We start from the raw sequence: 25,251 nt of genomic DNA, 5'->3' as shown, positions 1-25,251 counted from the left end.
TCCTCCAGTGGAAGCTGAAGTTAAAAAAAGATCTTACAGGTTATAACAGCATAACATGTGAGAAAAGAGAGATCTACAAAATTCAAAGTATGTAAATGTACTGTTTTTCATGTTATAACAATGCTGGGACACTTAATTTTGCTTTTCATGAGGATGTGATTTATTTTCTAATATGTTCACATTGCAAAAGTTATTATTGTTGCTATTGTTTAAAGAGATTTGTTGCCAAAAATGTGGTTATAAAATGTCCATTTATTTAAAATATTTGTAAGTTTTAATCTTAAAGCTAAGAGATACTCAAAAAGAAATCTTGTGGATTTTTACTTAGAGGAAAAAAATCATAGTTTTGGCCAGAGAAATTTGCTTTAAACTTGTGCATTTACTTGAAAATGTAGCAAGTCTATTGCCTATTTGCTTGGAGTGCTTATTCTTTTGGTTTTAGGGGTATGGAAATATTTATTGTGCTGAGAAATATGGTTTCTTGTGGGCACATTCCACCCCATTTCCTTTCTTACATAGTTTACAATTACCTTGTTGCCAAATTTAGTGAAATGGGTGCCAAATTTCACCTCTGAATATTTGTATTTCCTTGTTCTCATACATAAGCTTCCTTTTTTTCTTTAAAGAAAATCTGACAGGGACAGGTGGCAAAACTATCCCAAGCTGGAGCAGCAGAAATAATGGAGCTTGGTTGTTTATATATGAATGTCATTTTTGACCTCTTTTTAAATACAGAATGTGTTCTAGACAGTGTGTTTGGAAAAAAATAAATATTAGCTGGTATTGAAAAATGAAGGTTGTATAAGAGCAATTAAAATGAGATAAAGGAGTAGATTTGGAGCAAATTGAAAAACTTGCATTTTATAGTAATCCCTTTAAGTGTTGATCTTAAAATGCATTGCAATTAGTGTAATTGGAGGAGTCAACATATTTGCCATGTAGACATTGAATCATTTTTAATGCACGACCATTGATCCTCATGAGCAGGTGATGCTATATCCCAGTAAATCCATACCCTGGCACACAGGAATTTAGCTACAAAACACTGTTTCAGCCTGAGAGAGAAGCCTTGCAAGGGCTGTGTGCTGGTGTTTACAGGAATTGGCCAGAGCTGCTTCTGAAGGGATTGGCTTCAGGAACAGATCCCTGCATCATGGGGTGCTGAGTTTGCAGGAGCTGCTGCCTGGCTGTGTTTGAGTACAGGTGTTGGAGAGCTCTGGAGCCCTGCAGGCTCTTGCATCGTGCAGTTGCTGGGGTTCACATCCAGGCTGGCAGGAGCTGTACTTGTGAAACGGCTCACACATGCAATAAAAGCACTTCCACACCAGCCTAAAACGTTGCTATTGGCTTCTTCCCATCTCCAGCAAGTGTTTCCAATTTTAGAACTTGCTCTCATTTCTGAGCTGGGCTCCCTCTTCTCTTTTTTTCCCCACTGAGTTGAAAGCATTGCACATCCATTCCTTTTATCTCTCTGTTCTCTCTTGAAAGAAACTTGCAGCCATTCCCCGTGTTACTTCTCATTTTACATGTACAGCAGTCAACTTTCCAAAGATTTCAATGCATTTTGGAGACAAAACATGTTCAATCAAAGGTACCAGAGTCTGAATCACTATTCTGTTCTGAGCTTTCTAATGGAGAGAGCCCCCTTTTTTATCATTTTATTACTATTTTGCACTAAGAGATGCCTCTGTTTTCAATACAACTGTAGGGTTTTTTTTACTTTCTGGGTTTTTTTGATTTGTTTTGTTTTTTTCTTTTCCACATACATACTTTTAGGACAACAAATTTATATATCCCAGGCTTCTACATGTCCACCTTAGCCCAGTGCATCTAATTTTTCTGCCTGAAAGTTTTCCCCAGCTGTAATTTGAGCATTTGGGGTATTTGTCTGGGGTTATTCACAGTTAAGTTTCCTGAACAGACTATTGCATGCCTAGAAATGTAACATCTACTCGCTGTGTGCCAGGTGATACAGGTGATGCTGGTCCTAACTAGGCAAGTGTAGCAAATCTTGCTGTTGGAAAAATCAGTCATTTTGTATGTCATGTTTCTGACTGAGAAATGTGTCGCTCCTCCCAGCCACGTATGCCTTGGCCACCCACTATATAAAATTGCTTTCCTCTATCATCATGTGTTTAATATCACTACAGACAATCTATTCACATAGCAAGCTGAAGCTACTCTCAATATCTCCAGTTTCCTTTAACCTAAACAGTTGTAATGTATTGCCCCACATTTGAGTGGCTTTCTAATTAATTGAATTATTGATTTGACATATTTCAGGCACCGATCATTTAGAGCTGCTAAGGTTAGAACCAGTTAGCTAGGAGCCATAATTTAGGAACCTGATACTTTTTATTTTGATTGAACTTACTGTGCCCCGTGTTTTAAAGCCTTTTGCGTTCAGTGGGAAGAAAAGAGGGCTTGTATTGCTGAATATTCAAGTTTTGGTTTTTTTGTCTATCTATCTTCTATTTACTATCCATTTTCTTCCATGGAGAATGGTGCTTTGCTTTTATTGTAAGAAAAAGGAGATTTTTTGCTTCATTATGGGGTTATTTAAGACATTTGTGGGAAGGTTCCTCATATCACACATACAGGTGTCAGACCAGTGACTCCATTCTCTTCTGGAAAGCTGTGTCTCCTCACGTGTGTGTTGCTGCTGGGACTAAAAAGAAGGGAAGAAAGATGGTTGATGATAAGTTTGTTGCTCCTCTAACAAACTCTGCATTTATTACAAGGGATTTTTCTTGAGCATACTTTTGGGGTGAAGAAATGGGAATAAACTAGAAAATCTTCAAGATGCAATTGAAAGATCTAATTATTTGGGGGATGCTTTGTGACACCTTGCGCTGTTGATGAAATGCAGAACAGGGTGTGGCACTTGCTCAGCAGTTTTCAACAAGATCAGGTATTTCATGCCAGAAACTATTCACATTTTTTGCAGTTGGGCTCTTTGATAATTTTAATAGGGCCCAGGTGATAAATTTGTTGCTCTCACTTTGATAAAATACCTTTGCACCGTGCCCTTCTTTTGGTGAAACGATTTGGCGCATGTTGAGGCCAATTTTGTCACTGAGAAAAAGAGCTTTGAGTGCTATGAGGGCTTGAAGGATTTTTTGAAGTTTGCTTCAGTGTTTTGTCTGTATTCACAAGTGCACTGTCCACTCTCTGGTGTACTGAAGGTGGGGAATACACAAAATACCTGAGGCTGAGGTTGATGCTGCAGGAACACACCACGGGGGCTCGGTGCTGCCCTGCACAGGCTCGTTGGGGCTGATGAATTGCCTTGTCACAGAGATGTAACCAATGTTATGAAATCTTGCAGTGGTTCTGCCCTCACGCAGATGTCACAGGGGCTGCAGGAGGATGTGTGACAGGCTGTGGTACTGCCTGAGGAGCAGAGTGTGTCTGCTGTGGTGCAGCTGAGGGACTGAGGGGTTTCTGTCGCCAGCAGCTTGTCAGAGCACAGGGCAATCTCTGGGTGCGTTACAGGGCTGCTCTCCTCTGGCTTTGAACGCAAGGCAACCCTCCTGTGTTTTCTTCAGATTTTCTGATGTGTTTCCAGGTGATCATTCCTTATATGAGGGAAGTTGAATTTCATTTCCTACCACTCTCACGGGGTAGCACAAAACAGTTTGAGATAGAGACCTTACAAGTCTGTGACCTCAAACGTTGAAGGTATTTCTTTATGTTCAGTTCTTTAGATTTGGGAGTTGGCTGTAAGACTGAGATATTTCTGAATGTGCTGCTGCTGATCTAATCTGGTGTGATTCTTTCTCGTTGAGTTTAGAGGATGATCCTCTCCAAGCATCTCATGAAAAGATTTATTTAATCCCTACAACCATTTTGTGAGATTTTTCTGAATTACAATTATTGTTTTCTCTGCTTTTGTTAAGAAGGAACCAGGGTGCAGTAGTTTAAATAACCTGCCAGAGGCAAATCTGTGACAAAATTGATTGCAGAAGCTGGCTATCCTGAGCCCAAGTGTCTAGACTGAGAAATAGTCTTTTTTCTCCATAACAACAGAATCTTATTGCTGAATTTCATTTTGAACTGATGCTTTTGGAACATTGAGCTTTGAATAGATCAGAGTCTCAGCTTGATTTGTGTGAATGCTATGTTTCAGGTGTATGAATAAAAAAGAATGTTGGTGAGATGCTCTGTTACTTAGGAAATTTATACATATTTTTTTCTTTTCTTTTTTTAAGGGGAAAACTGTGCAGCTTGGTTTGACTTTCAGACATACCATGCAGACAGTGTGAAGTTACCATCTCTTCATTCCCCCACCCCTCCCACCTTGGGATATGTGATGAGCTGATACCACACACAATGACAAGATGTGTCTGCTCCTCTGCTTTGGCACAGTTTTCATCTCTCTTCCCCAGAGGAATGGGATTGAGGAGTCAGGGGTGGGGCATGAAATGATGCAAGGAACATGACTGCTGCCAGGATCATGGCAAGGGGCTGAAGCTCCCTGTGTTGTATATGCAGCAAATATGAAAGTGTTTAGCTGTGGTATTCAGCTTTACAAATGCAGGGAGCGGGGACTGTTGTGACAGAGGGGGACTGGAAACTGGCCCTCGACTTGCTGGGTTGCTGAGTTTAAAGCCTGAACTTCACAGTCTCAGAAAGCTGCAAGAGGGGTGGCAGGAGATCCCAGTGTGGACAAGGAGCATGGCTGGGAGGGAGACTGGCAGCATCTTGTCGGAGAAGGGCGCTTCAGCTGCTCCTTAATCTATTCCATGTGCAGCAAAGTTACTTATGTTTGGGTTTTTTCTCCTTTTTTCTCTACAATACCTGCAGCAGTCAAGGCCAACAGTGATCTGTATCTTAGTACAATTACCAGCAGGCAGAAACCCCTTGGAGGCTGAGGCTGACTTCTTGTTCTTTCAGCTGTCCCTGCATAAGTGTGCAGAAGGTGTAACTGAGCAGCAGAGACCCTCCTTCCCTTTCTGTGGGTTTTTTTCCACATGATCTTCCTTTCCTGTCTTTTTTTTTTCTTCTTTCCTTTTTTTGCCATTGCTCAGGTGCCTGTGGGTAGGAGGATACTGCCTTGCTGTGTCTCACACCACCTGAGAGAGAGCAAAGACAACACAGGTTTGGACAGGCCTCGTTTCTCTCAGAGGTATAAAAATTTGTAGTGTTTGTTAGCCACAAATTTGATAAGAACGTGTGTGAAGTTACAGTTTGGCCTTGCTCACGGTAGGTTTCCATACCTCAGATTTCACAGTGAATTGCTGGGAAGAATATTTGCAACCAATACTGTATTTGTGCAATATTTCTTCAATACGTTAGCCAGCTGTGGGGTTTTTTTCTCAAATGGGGCAGTGCATATGCCTGAATTGCTATTTTTTCGAGGGTTTTTTTGGTTAAATAAAGAGCATATGTAGGTGAGGAACCTATTACTTAAGTAATTGTGACAATTCTCATACCAAGACTACTTCTGGTTGTTTGGCTCTGATACACTATTGAATATTGCAGAAAGCATAACAGTTATATTTGCTTTTTCTAACAGTTTCTTATTTTATTGTAGAATAAAATCTGTGTGGGAAGTTGTTTTGCTGGGGTTTGTTTTATTTTGTTTGTTTGTTTGTTTTTTTTAACCTTGGCATGAGACCCTATTTAAGGCATTTCATAGTTTTGTGTCATTTCCATGGATAGTGGGAAAACCAGTTTTACTTTGCATTTAATATCTTCGCTAAAAATATGGACTGTAAACCAATGTGATTCTAAATTCAGGGAAAAAGAAATTATAAATGTTCCTAAAAACTGTGAGCTAAAATACAGTGCTGTATATGAGCTTTCAGTTTGATAAATACTTACTTATGAGGTCATAAATACTTGAGGTACAAAAGGTTAATGTAGTGTGAAAGGCTGTAAAACACAGCGAGCAACCTGCTAGATCATAATGATGCATTAGCACCTTTCACTATGAATGCTGGTGGTTATAAAAATCTTCAGCTTGAATTTATTCTGTAATACGAGAATGTAAAGGCAAAGTATCTTCCCTGTGTACTTTTACTTATCTTCTCATATTTATTTCTCTTTGTACCAAAAAAAAAAAAAAAAAAGGCTCTCATCTGTTCATAAATGCTCGCTGACTGAAACTGATAAAAAGCCCTTTTTGACTAATATAATTTCTCAAAAGCATGTCAGGTGTTGTCTGGCTGCTCAAGGAAAGTAATAAAATAAAGTAATACTCAGTGATTTTTTTGTCTTCTCTGTATTAATAAGTTTCCATAAGATAAAGTAAGCAATAATGCATAAAGGAAACAAAAGTGATATAAATTCTGGAAAGCAGTAATGCAGGTTACCTTTGAGGGGAAAGAAATTCAGTACTAAAATCACAAACTGAGCATTTACTGAGTGGTAAAATTGACTTTATCATAATAAATATAGTATTTCTCAGTCTCAGAAATCCTCTGCACTTTATAATTGTCTCCAATGTGCTGATGCAGCTAATATTTCTCATTTAATATCTACCTCTGTGGAGTGTTAATTTTCATGCTTTGGTGATCATTGCTTTTTACTAAAGCAAATTACTTCCTCTTACTGTTACATCAGAGCTTATGACAGATTAGGATAATTTTACTGTCATTAATCTTTTGAGTCCATTCCACTCTTTTCAATGAAGTGCCATGTTTTGGCCAGGCTAAATTGAAACACTTAATAAAATCTGGAATCAAATATAAAAAAAAATTGCAGGCTGTTGATACCTGCTTTCATCCTTGTCTACTCTCTGGTTACATAAGAAATATTTTATTTTTCAATTTATTCTCTTCAGAAAGTACATCTGTATCTGAAGGACATTCAGTAGTTTTGGGGGACTAGACAAGAAAAATGTTGAAGTGAAAATATTTGATTTAGACACATCCATCTTTTTTTTTATAATTATTTTGAGGTGTTGAAAATCTACACATTCTGTTCTTATTAAGATACAGTTTAAGTTGATAGTGTTTGGATTGTGCAAATATATCTTTAGGAATCTCTGTAGATTATTATTTTTAGTTTAAGACCTCATTTAAATTTGCAGGGAACACTGCGAGCAGTTGCTGTGCTGACAGAATTATCACAAAAAAACCTGTGAGAGACCAGACAGCAAAACATCTTGTAAAAGCCCTCATAATTTCTCTGAAAATAATATATTTTCAAATATTTCAATATTCATATTTCATTTCAAACAAATGCTGAGATGGTTTGTTTTATTTGAGAGCAATTGGTCAATCTAGAAATCCAAATCACAAAGCCCTGGTGGGCCAGAATATCAAGTTACAGATATATGACTCTCCTTGTCAAATGCTGCTTTGTAGTATAAAATACAGGAGTTTGAAGATAACAGACAATAATATTATATATTACCAACTTATATTTGCATATTAGGTTATGAGCCTTTCTGTGTCATACTTTTGGGCAGAAACTTAGTTTGTTAGGATTTTATTTGTTAGGATTTTTTGCTACAGAAGCCTCAGAGCCTGCAGTGCCTGAAAGCAGCCCCCACTGCTCAGTCATTCTGATTGACCAGCTGCCTATTTCAGTAGGGCCTCTTCCCCCTTTCTTTTTTTCTTTTTTGAATTAAATGTCCTCCTCATGCTACAGTAATCATGGATGTTGTTAATAGAATTGCGTGGTAGAACTTAATTAACCTTTTCTTCTTGCTTTTTATTTAAAGGAAATTTGAGAGAACTCAATGGCGTGGTTCCTAATTTAATGCATCCCCCCAATGTCTATTAGAGGCTCTTCACTTGAGTGAGTCAGGTGAGACAGAACTGCCCATCATTAGCTCACAATTCATTTTCCCTCAGTTGAAATATTCACCTGACATTCGAATCAGGGAAGAGTAAAAGTGCTGAGTACATGTGTTAATAAATATATATTCTTCATGAATTTAGATAATCTCATAACTGCAGCCATTAAAACATATTGGATGGTTATGCAAATAACTGAAGGAATTTCAAATTGCACTGATCATTTTGAGTGTCACTTCTTGAACTGCTTTTCTTTCATTTTGTAAGTAATAATTAAAACTGCTTGTGGTAGATTTTCTCTAGCTATTGAGTGGTCAGGAGATGAATTCTTCACCGAGGAGGAAGTGAGTGGACAATAAAGGCTATAATTTACAATTTGAGTTTTAAATCCACTTCCAGAAGTCCAGCTGTTCCGGTTTGGCCAAATTTAGAAATATATCCTCTGAGAGAAGGCACAGCCACCCCTCCCCCCACCAGGTTTGGGAAAAAATAAATTTTCCTCGAAGGAAAGTGAAGAAGATAAAACTATTTATTTAACAAACACACGGGAAAGGAAAATAATGTTAAATGGTAAAATCTTTCGCTGTGAAGGAAAAACCTGGGAAAGCATCAGAGTCCTCCCTTTGGTCTCCTCGGAGCTGGGGCTTGGGCCGGGGCCAGGCCCTCTGTGCCCGGTGGAAAGTCCTCCTGATGTGCTCTGATGTTACAGCAATCAAGCAGTCCAGTAGAAAAGGGAGAAAAAATCTGAAATTCCAGAGAAGGAAAAGTTCAACTCTCAGTCTCTCTCCGGAGAACAAGAAACTGGAAAAACTGGCCAAAAGCTGACTGGAAAGCAGCAAGCCGGGTGCTTCCTCGCTCCCCTGCCCCAGCTGGGGAAAAAAAACCTGCTATCTTTATGTGACCTTGAACGAGCTGCAAACTGCTTTGAGAAAGTTTTGCTCAGTTTTTTTCCTTCCCCCTCTCAGGCTCAGTTTAGAGGCATAGAAAGGCACAAAAACTAATTGCTGGGCATAGGCAGCGATATGGGATACACATCATAAGGTCACCCCAAGACACCAGCAAAGAGCATTTTTTACATTATTTCCTTTAGAAACAGAGGGAAGGGGAAGGTGTTACAAAAGCAGATGATGTAAATGTAAATGGAATTCCAGCCATATTTCTGTAAGCTATTCTTTTATCTTTCCCTGAATGAAGTCTGCTTAAGTGTTCTCAGTTCATTATATTTCTAAATGAGTTTTACTTCAAATAGCTGTTAATTATTGCCATAACTTCCTCTCATATTAGTGTCTGAGTCCTACTCACACAAAGAAGATTCTTAGCTCATCCAGAATAAAGTCTGGTTTTTTAGATTAAAAAACCCCTGTGATTTCCTCACATTCCTGAAGCACAGCTTATGAAGTGTAGGCTTGGTTGTCAAACTGCTTGACCAAACTCTTTTTTTCCTTAAAAAGCAGTAGAGGCAGTCAGTGTATAAAGTAGAATGAAAGTTCCACACCTAGAAAAGAGAAAAAAAGAACCATGAAATGGTTTGTTTTGAGCATATGTTAGATTGCCAAATATTTTCTGAAACAGCACTGAACCAAACATAACTGCATGTCCCAAAATCACTAAAGAAACTGAAAATCTGTTTGGCTGAGCTCTTATACAAGTTAGAGAGAAAAGCATAGGTTGAGAAGCAGTTTCACAAAAATAACTAAAACATACTTCTTTTTTTTTCCTCCCTTTTTCCAGTTTAAGTCTACTAACCTACAGGGATGGTTGATTGGGATTGGTGTGGCTTTCTTTTGCTGTAGAAGTTTGAAATACGATTTAAAAAAAAAAAGAATTCCTTAAATTTGATGAAAGACTGGCTTTGGGGTGTCAAACACTGGCATTATTCTCACGGAGGTTGGTGGCTGATAAGCTAACTCTGTGATAGGCATCTGGCAGAATTCTCTTGTCAGTTTTTCTTTATGTCGCTTTTTCCTTTCAATTGGCTGCAAATAATAGATCAGACTTTAGTTATAGTTCAAGGAATCAGGTGATCATTACAACTTTTGGTTACTAATATAGGAAACAAAGTGTGTGCATAGAGAGACTTCAGTGCTGGTGGAAAGGATACTGGAATGCAGAAAGGAATGAAAATCCTAGGAACTAACAAATGATGCAGTGATCATGACTGCCCAAAAAAATAGATATATTTATTTATTTACTTACTTACATGGTTATAATATTGTACAGTATACTCAATTTATGTGGCAAGAGGATTTACAAGGGGAATATAGGAATCTTAGTTCTCCAAGTGAGCTTTAAAGGTAAAAGAGTGTAAGCAGGTAAATCAGTGCACAGTGAGAAGAGTGGTGGTGCTGGAGTGCCTTTCTGTAACATTAATCCTTCCTCTCTTTATTGTTTATTTGGGTTGTGGCCATCACATGATGGAGAACAGTGATGGGAAGAGGTGACCTACAGTTGTCAGTGGCTGATATAATAATATTGCTTTATTGCATGATAATTTGCTTTATGTAATGGTTATTTTGCTGCAATTCCATGCTAAGGTGTGGAGGCTTCCTTTTCTCTGTGTCTCTTCTGAGCCAAGTCACAGAAAACAAGGATCTCTGTGTGTGTGGGGTGTCTGGGCGTCCTCAGCTGTAGTAATCCTGTAGATGGTTGTGAAGGTTACCAAGCTGTGTAGATTTTGACCACTTTTTAGTATGGTGAGGAGCTTAATGAAGAACTAAGCATGACACGGACAAGATGATTATTTTTGTAAATAATTTTTTAAAATGCAATGCATGCAATACCCACAGGAGATGCAGGTGAAGTGTTGCAGAAGCTGTGTTCCAAGACAGTAAAGTGCTCTGTGAAATAATCTATCTTTGGTGGAGGAAGGGGTTAAAAGCCTTATGCATATGCATAATGTAGCCTAAAAACAAACAGGAATTAACTGAATAATAAGAACACAACCTGTATTTAGAAAAGGACATACAGAATATTTTAAGAAGTAATTCTGGCCTATTTCAGAAAGGTGAGGGTGGGGAGACTCTGGCACAGGTTGCCCAGAGCAGCTGTGGCTGCACCTGGATCCCTGGCAGTGTCCAAGACCAGGTTGGACAGGGCTTGGAGCAGCCTGGGACAGTGGAAGGTGTCCCTGCCATGGCAGGGGATGGAATGAAAAGATCCTTAGGATCCCTTCCAACCCAAACCATTCCATGGTTCTGTGAAATTCTATCACATTCCCACACCAGGTAATGGAAAAAAACTTCTTTTTGAGGGGGAGCTTTGCTGAAGAGTGGCATTCTCAGAGGTTTCTTGCATATTTTGAAGTTATTGATGTCAGATACGGAATCAGGATAACCATTTGCATGCTTACATTTGTGAAGCCTGGTATTTGAAACAATACTTTTCAGAAGAAATAGTGCATGCAGAGAATGCAAGATTGGCCCAGATAATTGCAATGAACAACACACAGCTATTGCTGATATTTTTAGCAATTTTTGTTGCAGAGGGTTTTTCATATAAATAACTATTTAACTGATTTTTTCCTCACTTGTCTAGACTAAAGCTTTGTTTGAAAAGTAACTCTAAGTCTTATCATTATTGTATTATATTATTAAAGCATCAATGAAATCAATTGAAAACTTGGTTCAGTTAGTAAAATACTTTTTTTCAGAGGAGATGTGACTTAGAGGCTCTACTTGTTGTCCTTTCCTTCATATTCACCCACAGTAGATTTGTGAACCAAGTCATGTAAATCTGGGCAGTGTTCTCAGTACTGCAAGGCAAATGAAGAATAATCCAAAATAATCACTGAACTGGAGGGCATCAATTTCATCTGTAGATACTTAATTGTTGATGACAATATTCAAAACAAAACAATCCACTTATTGCAGTCCTGTTAAATTAAAAACAAAAGCATTTTGGTAGCAAGAGCACCTATGAATCAGAAAAGGAGACCCAGTCTGTTATCTAAGTGTAAAATGCATTTGCATCCATAATTTGCAGAGCACAAGAGCACTAACTGCTGTCAAGGAAGAAATTTTTGCCCATCCAAATGAACATTTTTCTCACTCCCTTTTTAGATGCTCTCCCTTTGCATGTTGTTTTCTCACGATATTCTGACATCAGCCTTTGTGAATGGTCCTTGTCAGGACACTGCTGGTCCTTCCTGCCCTGCCCAGCCTCCACTGGGCTCCCCCTCACAGCCCTGCCTGCTTTGGGACCCTCTGAACAGATCTTTGACCCATGGAACAGGACCCTGACCCACTGATTGCTGTCCTGTTCTGACCTTGCTCCTGCTCTATCACTGCTTACCTGGGGTGTACAAGGCTGGTCATTGTCACTGGACCTGGCCTCGATCTGCTGAGAAGTCAAGCAGGATCAACTAGAGCAGGTTTTTCAGGACTGTGTCCGGATGGGTGTTGAACTCCTTCAGGCAGGGAGCTCCACAAGGTCCCTGGGAAATCTGTTCTAATGTTAGATCACTCACAGACAGGAAAAGCTTTTCCCAGCTTCTACACAGAATGTCCTGAACTGCAGCTTTTGCTCATTGCCTTTTGTTGCCTCACTGGGCACCACTGGCCAGAGTATAGCTCCTTCATCTTTACTCCCTCCCATCAGGCATTTGTGCCTTCTCTTTTCCAGGCTGAGCAGTCCTGGCTCTCTCATTCTCTCCTTGTTTGCCAGATGCTCCAATCCCTCACCTATTGTTGATTCCTATTCCATTTGGACTCTTTTCCTGCAGCACTGCTCTTCCGCCTGTCTCTCCCCTGTGCGTGAGGCTGTTCCTCTCCAGGTGCAGCTCTTTGCTGAACTTCACGAGGTTCCTCTTGCCTGTTTCTCCAGCCTGTTGGGGTCCCTCTGCGTGGCAGCACAACACTCTGGGGTATCAGTCACCCCACCCTGCCTGGTTTCATCTACAAACATTAATTGAGCAAGTCCCTTTTCTGAGAATTCAAGGGGAGGTGAAACAGTGTCACAGTAACTGAGGGAACATGGCTGTACCATCCTGTACTGATTCCTGAAGGGAACTACAGACAGCAAAACTGCTATTATGGCTAATGGCCTCTTTGTACAGATATTAAATGAAAATAGAAATATCTCACCTGAGAAATGTCTGGTTGTTGTGCTTGAGGATGAATAAGGGAAGAGGTCTGCTGGCAGGCTTGTGAGCAAGAGGGAAAGACGGGAATTAGCTGTTAACTCACAGTGCCAATCCTCCTGATTCCAGGTTTGCTGTTACAGAATGTTTTCTTTGTCCTCTTTCCTGAGAACTTTTTCCAGGAAAGGAAACATGATTTCAGGGCATCTGAGTCCTGTTTCCAGTTCTTCAGAAGATGTTTCCCCAAACTCGAGTATCAGTAATCAAAGCAATTCTGCAGTGGGAGCTGCATTGTGAGCTCAGTAACAAGCTGCATTCATATGATTGAGCAGAATTCATCACAACATCAGCATTCACAGCTAGATTTGAAATGATGATTTAAACCTTTTAGAAATTCTTTGAACCATCCAGTACTCTTTAGGTTGTTTCTTTTTTGAAGTGGGAGAAGGGAAGGACAAATGGATGTTTCCCAAAACTTTGTCCTTCACATTAGTGAAGGAAAGGTGTTGGGTGAGCTTGAAGGATGAAAAAGAATGATTTACGTAAAGCATAATGTTCCTTGAGGTGGACTTCTCTGTCTCTGGTTGGGCCAGTGGGAAACTTCAGGCATGTTGCTTTTGGAGAACAGCAGCTGCAGACCTGCTTTTCCATTCAAAATGTCCCAGCTCTTTGGAAATGCTGCTTGCATTTGGCTGCAACGTGCTAAGATATCCAACCACCAAACATACCCAAAAAGACAAATAAATTCTGCTATTTTTTCATGCAATGGTGTTAAGCTAAGTTTGAGAAATTACTATCCTGCAAGGAACTTAACTGCTGCTTGTTAAGTTGGTGAGTACCTCAGTATAAAAAGAGCAATGTCATTTAGAAAGTGTCATTTGTGACACAGAGAACCCTCAAACTCTTCTGTCTTTCAGTGGGTTCAAGAACTGACTCCTTGGGCAAAGATATGCAAGTGAGCAAATGGAAAGTCACAGTAGGGATCCACCAATAGGTGAGGGGTCAAACAGAGAAAAACCTTTTATCATGCTGTCACATTTTCTTTCTTTTCAAGAGCTGGAGCTGGAGCAATCAGCCATTCTCGCTCAGCATGAAACTCTGCTCTCACAAGTTCACTCAGCAGTTGGTTGTGTCAACACAACTCTCACAGAAAGGGACTTTACATGCATGACATAAATCGAGTTCAGGGGGGAATTTCAGGAACTAGTGTGCATTGATTCAAGCTGAGGGTAAACAACTCGTAGCCAAACCTGCAAATGTTCCATCTAAAGACACTTCTTTCCTTTTCTTCTTTCCTTTTTTTTTTTAAGGAAGTAATGTCCTCTGAAGCTGTGTAGCACAGTGTTTAATTAGTGATTTTTTAATTTGGACAAATATTGTTAAGTGTCACAGCATTGTACAAGGTAGTTGGAGATGTTGAATGTTATTTTGTCCAGATAGAGCCTGCTGCCAGAACAAAAGTTTAAAAACCTTTATTGCAGCACTGCAGACTTTTATAATGTTGACTTATGAGGCATAACACTTGAAGGAATTTTTAATCTAATTAGAACATTAAAAAAAAAAGAATTAGAGCAGTAATTCTTGTGCATGAATGAATGACCACAGGTAAAAGTACAGTGGCCTTGCTGGGTATTGATTTATGTTCTTTTGTGAATAATTTCTTCATAAATCAAGGTAATAACTGAGTTGGATAGGAGAAACTGGGGAGAATCAGTGGATTTCCAGAATCCGAGTATGCCAAGTTTTGCATCAGTCAGAAAGTCATATTCTCAAGGGCATCATGTCCTGATTTATTGCCTATCAAAGTGTAACTTAAGGTGTTTTAAGGATTATCATAACCATTAGCTATAGTTACCTGTAAGTTTTACAAAACATTTCAACATTTCTGCCTCTGTTTTACCCCTTTTCCCTTAAACGTTGTTACTCAGATGGCAGATCTGTATTTCTGCATATTTAGGACATACCACAGCTATTCCCCATTGATACTTTCAGAAGCTTTCCAAGTCTTATTTTATATAATTTTCTATATCTTACTTTATATAATCCAATTAATTTGGAGGGGTGGGTGGAAGGAGCCTGAGCCCCGAGTGTCAGGAAGGGCAGGTGTGGTGTTGAGGCTTTAGGCGCTCATGAAACCACAGCATGAGCATTGTGTGTCCTTTTAGGCACACAGGGGGAAACAAGCTCCAGTGGGAGAGATAAGAGATGAATCTGGAGTGTAAATGTGCTGAGCAATTTGTGGGGGAAAATGTCATGAGCAAGGCATTTTTTAGTGCTGAGGATACTGGTGGCATCTTGTTCTGGTAGTACTTTGTAAGCCAGCCTGTGCAGTGTGAAGCTCCAGCTCCCACTCAAATGATAAAATACCCTCTAATCAACTCCAATCAAGATTTCTATATTTACTGTCACCGAGTTTTTTAATATATTTTCATTGGTTGTCTGTCTGGATTTTACATTAAGCTTTCAAGCATTGAAAGGAAGTTAATTTTGAACACTTTCTTCCTGATATTGAAGCCCTATTAAGGAACAACAAGAATTACATCAGAAAAAAACCAGGCTTCTGACTAACAGATGAAAGAGGAATAACAACATCAATTGAGTATTTCTTTGTGTCTCTGTATCATCACTTAAGATTTTTCATTTGGATTAAATTTGTGCTTTTGTCCTTTGGCCAGTATAATATTTCCTAATCTGTGTGCTAATTTTTTTTTTTAAGGATAAATCCAAGGACTTTATTTTAATATTATCTTATGGAAATATCACAATAATTGAGTTTTATTATATGTAGCATGAACTTCTAAAGATGTGCATAGTGTGTATGCATTTCCTTCTTGGCTAATGGAGCCAGGGTACAGCTGATTAGGGAAAGGTTTTGTTAATTGCTGTTGTGATGTTTTGGATGGGACCAGTAGGTGGTCAGAAATATTTACTGAATCGATACAAGCAATAAATAATGCATTGAGGCAACCTTTTATCATTCCTTCTCCCATTTTAAGTTACTGATACACTGATGTCAGCTGGATGTCCTTAACTGAACCTGGCAACTGCTTGGTCACACACAACTCTATTAAAACATATTACAAATATTCTTTTAAAAATATTATCTGCTCCTTATGCCAGCAAATTTGGCCCAAGTTTTGAGACATGTTCAGAAGTCAAAAAATGTATGGCTTTTGGTGATTCTCCTCCAGACATGATTGATATGCTATTCCCTGGGACCCTGCTGAATATTTTAGAAGAAAAATGATGAACCGGCAAAGGCAATGTAAAGCACTATATAAGGGCTATATTCCATATTGTTAAGGAAGATTAATTGGGGAAATAATTAATGTAGCCAAGTTATTAATTACTCTTTGATTGTCCTGCAGTACCAGAGGCTTAAGAAACCTATCTTATTGCTCCTATCTGTCCTCAGAATTAATGATCTCTTATTTAGGCTGCTAGCTCCCTATGCATAAGCTATCACAATAATAGCAGTGCTTTCTTGTAGCCTGTGGTATCAGCATCCAGAATGCATCCATCTAGAAATGAGAGAAATAATCACTGCTGCTTGCAAGTCTTCAGCCCTGAACAATACCCAGTATGCTGAAACCCCAGAGCATGTTCAGTAGTGGAACGTCAGAAACTGCTGAAGCAAAGCACAAAATTATTCAGGTTCTTTTTCATTTGTCAGTAAATTGGATTAGGGGATTCTACCGGGGTGTGCTTGTGTGTGGCAGTATATCTAAAACAAATGTCCCAGTCAGAGTCAGCCACCTTACACTGTCTTCCTGAGAGTAAATTGTATTCGTCTGACTGCTCAAGGACCTCTGACAGAAAATATTCCAGAAGGGAGGTGGTTGGGTGTTGTCCCTTACAAAAGGTGCACTGACACCCTGCCTGCGTCGCTTGCAAGCCAAACGTGTGTGTCTCACATCTCACCTCACCTCCAAAAGATGTATTTTAGTAATAAGAATAATAGGCACAATTGATCATCCAGCACACTTTTGCCAGTAGTGAAATGGAAGGGAGGATGGCTCTTAGGCATTAACACACTGGCCAGTGGCCAGGGTGAGAACTCAGCACTTTGGAGAGGGGACAGCTCAGCCTTCAGGACAGGGACTTGGCTCCTCTGCCCGGTTCTTTCAGAGCTGTCCCAGGGTACGGTCACACAGTAATTGCTTTGGTCAGTTTGCATTTGGTGCTTTGGATAGTAAAATGTTTTTGTAAAGGATAGGAAACCAGGATCGTTGTAGCTTTTGTAATCTGGGAAAGAGAGTGAAGTTAATGGTAATGGTGAAATCAGTTTGTCAAGTGGGTATAGCATCAGGGTGAAGTTGTGACCCAGCTGAAACAAAAGGGAATTTTACCATTAAAAACAAGGGGGTCAGGGTTTGCCCTGCAGGGTTTCAGTCGCAGTGTCTCTGAAACCAAGCATCTCTGGAGCGTGAGATACTCAGCTACACCAGAAATTCAGCAACATAATCATAGAAGGGTTAGTGTTGAAGTGACCTTAACGATCATCTAGCTCCAAATGATCAAATGCAGTCATGATTATATTATTTGAGTTCTTTATTTCTTGCTGCATAACATCTGTGTGCATTTTGCACTAGAACAGAACAAGGAACAGTGTACATTCTCTTCAGGAAAGGATTCTTAAGTGGTTAAATGGATGTGGCATGAGCTGCATGCTGTGCACTATGAAGTACTTGAAATATTTTTATCTTTAGAACTAATTTGAAGAATTAATCTCAACTTTTAATATCCTGAAAGTAATGAGACCTTATGATTGATCTTAGTCATGAGAAAAGGATAACAGAGATGCAGTTCACAAGAAAAGTCACTGGTACATCTGGTAATGTTTATCACTGTTGTGAAATAGCCTAGTGATAGAATTTTTTCCTGTGTACATCTTTGTGTGAACATTTAAGCCCAAACAGATGGATTTGCGTCTATAACTCCATTTTTTCTGTGTTGTTATGCTTCTGGGAAGCACGTTGTAGAGCTGGGACTTTTCAGAATATAAATTTATCAAAACAAGTATGATTAATTAATCAGTCGATCTACTTAGGAAAACAGGAAAGCTACAAGCACATTGCTATGTCAGTTCTTTGTTAGTGGTGTATCTGGGAAACAGCATTTTCAGAAAGTCCCAAACTCGGTTTTAAATTATTCTCTTTGCTCTCTTTTTAATGGAAAGGTAACTTTCCAGAATCTAGACCCTTTTAAAATGGAAAATGTGCAATATTATCTAAGGGAAGTATGAAGCTGATTTACTATGCATGATTTTTTCAGTTTGTACACATTGGGCATGGTTATATTTTTGCTCAGGACGTATATATATATTTTCTGCTGAACTTTTCTCGATTGCTTTTTTTATCGGGTTTACAAATCAAATCAAACAGGTATATTGCAGAGCTCTGATATTATTTTCTGCGCTTATAGCACAATGTATTGAATTATGCTTGCTCATGTACTGCTGCTGCTATTCTCTCCAGATTGAGAGAGAATGACTGTGGGGGCTGTAAATTCACTTGGCTTCCAGCACCACCGGTTAAATCAAGAACCCTGTTCAGGCTGGAGAAGAGACAGAGCAAGTGTTCATTACACAAATCAATTTGGTCAAAAGTACAGCACAGTGGGTACCCAACCATTGCTCACATAGTATTGTCAACTTAATCAAATAATGCCTAGAAGACATTCACAAGCTCTTTCTCTCTGAGAAATAACTTGATTGGTGCAGCAGGAAAAAAACAGGGGCTGTTTTGAGCATTTATTAACAAATTCAATGAGTGCTTTCTTTTTTGCTAAATTTAAAATTCTGAAGAGCTTTACCCTGTGCTGGCATGTATACATGAGATATTCAACACCTAATTTACCATTGATCATATTTTTAAAAAATAATCTGTTCCTTTTTTTTCTTCTTTCTTTTCTCCCTGTAAATAGTTTACAGGTTATTCCTGATAGAATTAGGCTGTTCTTCCTCTACACTTGGTGTGGGTATAATAGATATGCAACAGATTTGTATTTGTTTACAGATTATAACAGAATGATCAGGACTCAGTAAAGCTTTTCATGTTCCAATACAACTTATTTTCACTTTGTCCAGAAAGAGATAAAAGGTTTGCTTCTATTTTAGGCGTTCCTACAGTCTGTGTTCCATTCACTCTTGACAAGCTGAGATTGAGGACAGCATTCTTCTTGTAGTGGTGTGCAAACAGCTCTTCTGTGGCAGCATTTCATCGCATTGGAAACAGGATTTGAGGATGAAAGATTTTGTCCACACCACCATTGTTTTGTAGGAAATGAAAGGTATTAGTCAGTGAAAAAGAAGGGAGGGAAAGTGAAACTCTTACAATTCCAGTGTAAGAAACATTCCAGGGCTGGCTGTCTGCAGTGATGGATGGAGAGGGATACAGAGAGTTTGTATTAGCCAGGAAGGAGAATGGAATGGGTTTTTTTCTACCCAATCAATGTGCACAAGGCCCTCTCTGATTTCAGGTTCACTGCTCATTGTTTTATTGTGTGTGGTGCCTTTGCCACAAGTGCTAAAGGTGGCAGATGAGACTCCTGTGTCCAGTCAGGAGTCAGCTGGGAAATGGGGTTGTATTTGAGGCTGCATGAAGGCTTTAGAATGTACTTTTGAGTGAAATTTGCTGCAAATATTGGATTAAAAAGGCCTTAAAAGAAAAGGTGTGGGTGTGGGGGAGTTAATATTTTTTTTCCAAATAAAATGTTGTCAAATTTATTTTATCCAAACAAATATTTGGTTTAGTAGTTTTCCTCATTTGTATAATTTTTGTTTCTTAAATTCTCACGAAAAAGCTAGGAAGGGAAACCAGAAAAATTACTTCAACTATTTTACTTCAGTGTCAAGTCTTTAAGAACTTGAGTGAAGTCTTTTAATTAATAGAAGTTTTCTGTTTCTAGAACTGAGTTAAGGAAACAAAAAGAAAAGTATTTTGCTAAAGATAAAGAATTTCTCTAGAAATCAATAGATATTAACTCATGATGATGAATTTAGTTTAAAAGGATACCAAATGTTTATACTGAAATTATTATTATTATATTATTATCTTATATGAAAAAACCAAAAAATTGTTTTCTGAAATTCCCTCTTTGAGATGGGTTTGCTTACCTGTAAGAATGGTTTCAATTCTAATTTATTTTAACACTTAAGCCTTCAGTACCTCACTGAAGTAAAGGGAGATCACCTCAATTTGTTTTGCTGTAAGTGAGAATTTGGTCTTCTATTTCTGCGTTCTGTATTTATAACTTTCATTATAGGTTTTAAGACTATCATATATTAAGATTCTTTAATATTTTATAATTGCAAATACGTGATGGAATAGGGACCAGAAAGCAGTCTGATTGCATGCAAGACTGCAGGGATGGAGGAAGGATAATGCCACGTCCTAACTTCAGTTAATTTTTAAAGGAATATAAAACTTCAGGTCCTCTAGCAGTGAAGATATTCTCCTGAAATGTATTATGTATGTTTAAGGTAAATGACATTCTGGTTCTGTGAGTCCACAGAGCTCTGAAAGTTACCTGGCTGGGATTTTTCAAAATCCAGCCTGTCCTCTGTCCCATGTGTGTTTTACCTCCTTGGTGTGTTACTTGGAAATTTTTGCATAATCTTCACATTCCAATTTCAGTTCGCAGTTATCCTTGTGCAGATCTCCCAGGCATGCCCGTGGATTTCTGGGTGCTTTGTAAAGAGCCTGATACATTGCCAAGCCTTTTAATATGTTTTAAATGGCTTAGCCCTGTTAATTCTGCCCCGGGGATCTTGAGGGTCATGGACAGGTATGAATTGTTGATGACAGTGACTTGCTAAAGTTTCTGGTTTTCAGTCCTCGCTGCCCAGACTCTGAGACATTCTGTGCTGAGAGTGTAAATTTGAGGCTTCTTAGAATAAAAATGATTTTTAAAAGTGGTAAACCCAACCAAAGGCCCAGAAAATAACAGTACCTGGATTTATTCTCTTCACCCATAATTTGTAGCTCCATTTTAACACCATCTTCAGAAACCTCACTGGATTTTGCTGACCATAGTCTGTTCAGCTGCTTACTAGGGAAGTTTCTCCCAGTGTTTTGGGATGTTTGTGGTGCACAGTTCACCCCTCCTACTCCTCATTTCTATTGATACAATGAACAAAGATTACTCTTTTCAAATTGCATTTATACCGGACACTGATTATATAATTTCTTCCTGGGGCTCCCTCTCTTCCTGAAGCTCAACAGCACCTTCAGAATTCTTTAATTCTCTTCAGATTAATGTAATTGACCTCACATTCTTCTGGGGTATTGTATTTCAAGAGTTTCCAGTCTATCATCTCCCACCTACTCTCACATACCAAATTTCTTTCATATTTCTCTCCTTTGATGCCTGAAGGTAGAAAATAGTCTCTGTGGTGTCTCTGGATAGAACAGTTACTTCAAAATCTAAATTTGAAATTTTTGAGTTGATTTTAGATAACAATAGATTAGCATGGAACATTTTTGTCTCTTGACAGCTATATACCATATTTTCTATTTAAATCACAAAATATTTATAAAGATAAATTATTTAGTTTGTGGGCCCCTGCCTGTGAGTTCAGGGAGTAGCAGATAAAGAGATGTGGTGGCGCTGACTCAGTTTTAGGTTTACGCTTGATCTGATCCCATTATTTGTTTGGAGCACTTGTAAATCTTTCTTCAGTGCACACAAAAGTTTGTGTTTGTGTGAGTCTCTTCCTATCCCATGAAATATCAAAGATGCTGCTGCTGGACTGAAGCTGCTGCAGAAATGAGAACCTTTATTTATAAAGTGTTCTTAGCACAGAATTATTGGCAATATAGATGTTAATACTTTTAATTTGAGAACATTTGTATTCCCTAGGGAAGGTATTGTTGAATTTAACTTGCTACAATTCAATTTATACGTAGTTATTGCTGATGTAAATGATGTGTTCCGTTTGAGTTCTTTTGCTTCCTCTTCACCAGGCTTGTGGGTACTAAAACTGTGTGGTAAGGTTTATTTTATTTAAGCATTTTTATGTTGCTTAAACTGTTGCCTTTTAAAAGAAATTTCATACTAGCAGGAAATGGGCAATTTCGTCTTTTTTTTCTTCAATTGAAAAAAGTCAGAAAGACAAACTGAATGTAACATTGGAACACAAGAGAAAGAGGAATACTTAGGAAAACAGCAGGGTCAGAAGGAAGAGGAAGGCCAGAGCAAATGGAGTAATGTCTGTCAGATCATCCTTGTAGTTTTTCATTCAACTATTTTCTTTCCCTTTCTATTCTTCCAAACCCCTCTACCAGTGCAGATGAGTATGACTGTGCTGTTTTCACATACCCATGCAGAATCTTGTCTAATGACTGTGTGCTGTACAAGCAGTAATTAATTAGGCACTGTAGGATGTAATTAAAGAACAGAGATGAGTAATTTCTGTAACATACTGATTGACCAGCATTGGTCAGTGTTACTTTTTGGATGAGGGCCATTTTATATTCTTTTCCTTAATCTCACTGGGGATTTATAATTTGTTTGTTAAATCATAATACATGGCAATGTCCTTCAATTTTAAAGCAGAAGTTTAAAACCAGGGAACAGTGTCCCTGTGGGAAGTACCACGGCATAACCTTGTTTTGGCGAAGAAGAGAATCTGTAAAACTTTGTTTCTGTGTCTCACTTTTCTGTCAGGCAACCTTCATCACTGATTAAACTTCTGTTCCCTCTCACAACTCAAGGCCTTTTCCATAATGGTCACCATTTATCTGGACAGAATGACCTTCCAGTGCCCATCAGCAGTGCTTATGAAACGGCAGCTGGGATGAGATGTGTTACCTGCCTCTTGTGGAGAAGTCCCAGTGGCCTCTGAATGAAAGCACTAATCTGATTTCAAAGTGTCTGGCTTGCTCTGCTAGCAGGCAGAATTTGGACTGCAGATTCAGTTCCTTACCTTGGCAAACACAGAAAAAGTTAAAGGAGTTTCTACAGTCTTGTAGGGAGATCTATTTATTCATTATTTAAAAATAGCTCAGAAAATCTACAAATAATAATCTACTTATTCTCCAGTTTATTCCAAACACATATTATCACTGAGAATGTATGCTGTTGAGACAGATACAGAAATGGATTTGATTTTAATGTATTTAAACTTCTGGTATTCCTCAATACCTTGGAGCAGATTTAACTGCTTTTTAGTATTTTTTTTTTTTCCAGAATTTAAGCCCACCCACCCCCTTGTATTAAAAATGCCAGAAATACTTACAGTGTGCTTTATTTTGCTTTACCCTTTTAGCAGACAGATGATGCAGCACAGACCGATGGCCAGCAACAGACACAATCTTCTGAAAACACAGAAAACAAATCACAGCCAAAACGGCTCCACGTCTCAAATATACCATTCAGATTCCGGGATCCAGACCTTAGACAAATGTTTGGTGTAAGTGCTCATCATTTATTTCTGCTTTCTTTACATTTGCATTGCAATAGGTATTTTCTATTATAGGCAGCCGTGAGGGCTGCATCTGATTGAGGCTGTTTAACCATTTGCAGTAAAGATTCCCTTTTAATCTATGTACAACCAAACATCTGATTTGCCAGTCGCAACTGGGAAAAGAAATTACACTGATTCTGCTGTATGTGATGCCCTTGGGTGTTTTGTACTACATTCACAGAAAGCTGTCTGTGTTGGTTTAAAATATTACATGCATACATATTGCTGCTGTACACATCTGGATTTATCTGCCTGCATTTATTGATTTTGGAGAGCATGATGTTAAACGGTCAATGCCTGACCTCATGAGCAAGGGACCCAAAAGGAAGGCATGGGCTGAATTTCAGCACAAAGTTCAAAATCCTCATCCATCTCCACAGGTTTTGTAGGTCTGTAGGCTTTGAAGGTTTTTGTTAGTATTTTTCTAGAAGTCTCTCAATCTGTGCTTCTCTCCAGGCCACAGGTGCCTTCTAGCACATCCCCTGTGTCTCACACAGGCCCTGGACATGCCATCAGCAATAGGATTTATAACTGAGAGAGGTTAGACTGTGTTTCTACTCCCTGACCCAAGAGCTCTCAGGTTTAGTTTGAAATGCCACTAAGCATAATCTAGAAATAGTACTTGATCATCTATTAGAGTCCAAGCGAGGACTCTGGAGTATTTATGTTACTCTTGCTCTCTTTATTCTGCCTCACTAAACTGGAATTCTCTCCTGCATTACAGTTGGTTATTCAGTGCAGCACCAAGTGCTCCATGGCTCTGTACTTCTCTGCATCTTTCACATTCAGTTTAGATTTTTAAGTTCTTCTAATGTGTTTGTATGTGAGTCAAAAGACTGTGTTCCTTAATATTTATTCCTCTGAAGGAAACAGTCACTGGAAAAAGAATCCTGGTGTAGTACTGGGAAATGAGTGACTGTTCTGCTGTATCTGACTTGGTACAAGTTACCTCCCCTGAACGCAGCTTCCAGCTCATCAGCAGAATAGCAGAAGGCATAATAATTGACCCTCTAGAGAAAAATACGGTAATTTATTTAAACTAAACAAACCACTTAAAATAGATTTTATTTGAAAAAAACATTAAATGAAACAGATTTTTTTTTTTTTTTTTAGGTACTGTAATTTATAAATGAATAAAAACTACATTTCCTTTTAATGTTTCTAAGTCTTAGGTCTCAAAAGACTGACACTGGGGAAGGGCTGGAGTTTTCCAGCTGACTTCCAGAATGACTTGATCACAGTAAACTTCTAGCTTCTGAAAGGATAGAAAAATGACATTTCTGCATGTGTCAGTTGAAGTATGTCATATGAAACTTGGCAGGTCTGCATCATGTCCATGTTATACACAAAGCAGATGATCTTTTTACATGGACATGAATATAACAGAGGAGAATTGTTTAAATATCAAGTCCATCTCCGCATCGAGGCTGAAGCTGCAGTTAAAACATTAATTAATGATGAATGCAAGAACATGAAATAAGCCAAATAATACCAAGTGATGGTTTATTTTTGATGACCAGGTTGAAACTCTTTAATAAGCTAGAGAAGGAATACTGTCCTTTCCAGCCTGTAATTGTTTATTATATCTTAAAAGACTGTTGTATAGGCTCATTTCTGCAGTTCCTGGGACTGTTGTTGGGTTACTGTCCATTTCCCTGCCTCTAATGTGTGCCTTTTTGTTTAAGATGTTGGGTCACTTACCAGTGCTAACACTGATCCATACTACATGCTAATGACGTTTGAAATAACAGAAATGACCCCCTGATGCATTACATTGTCACCTCAGAAAACGTGTCCTAACAGGAAGTATTCTAACATTTATTCTCTTCCTAAGCCAAGTCCAATAGGGTCTTTTCCTTGGGGACAAGCAGCTGTGTTCAGCTTTTGTGTGTGCAAACAACATCTAGGGAATTCAGTGCTATTGTAAGGTCAATGGCAATAACAGTTACTTCTAATAT

The 25,251-nt window shown here is 38.6% G+C and overlaps 1 protein-coding gene across 28 annotated transcripts in view; it reads left to right on the top strand.

The window, feature by feature from the left end:
- RBFOX1 (RNA binding fox-1 homolog 1) overlaps nucleotides 1–25,251 on the top strand; it is a 1,110,759-nt gene that overhangs the window by 994,446 nt on the left and 91,062 nt on the right. For all 28 annotated transcript variants that reach the window (XM_042037784.1, XM_042037778.1, XM_042037788.1 and 25 more), the window contains one exon: nucleotides 23,096–23,239. In XM_042037784.1, coding sequence (XP_041893718.1) covers nucleotides 23,096–23,239 — 144 coding nt within the window. The remainder of the gene's footprint in view (nucleotides 1–23,095; nucleotides 23,240–25,251) is intronic.

The sequence above is a fragment of the Corvus kubaryi genome, unplaced genomic scaffold, assembly GCF_017639235.1.
Source record: "Corvus kubaryi isolate FWS band 111438036 unplaced genomic scaffold, C.kubaryi_AGA036_p1.0 37387, whole genome shotgun sequence".
NCBI classification, from domain to species: domain Eukaryota; kingdom Metazoa; phylum Chordata; class Aves; order Passeriformes; family Corvidae; genus Corvus; species Corvus kubaryi.
The sequence above is the reverse complement of the archived record's forward strand: the minus strand, read 5'-3'. Positions and strand labels throughout refer to the sequence as shown.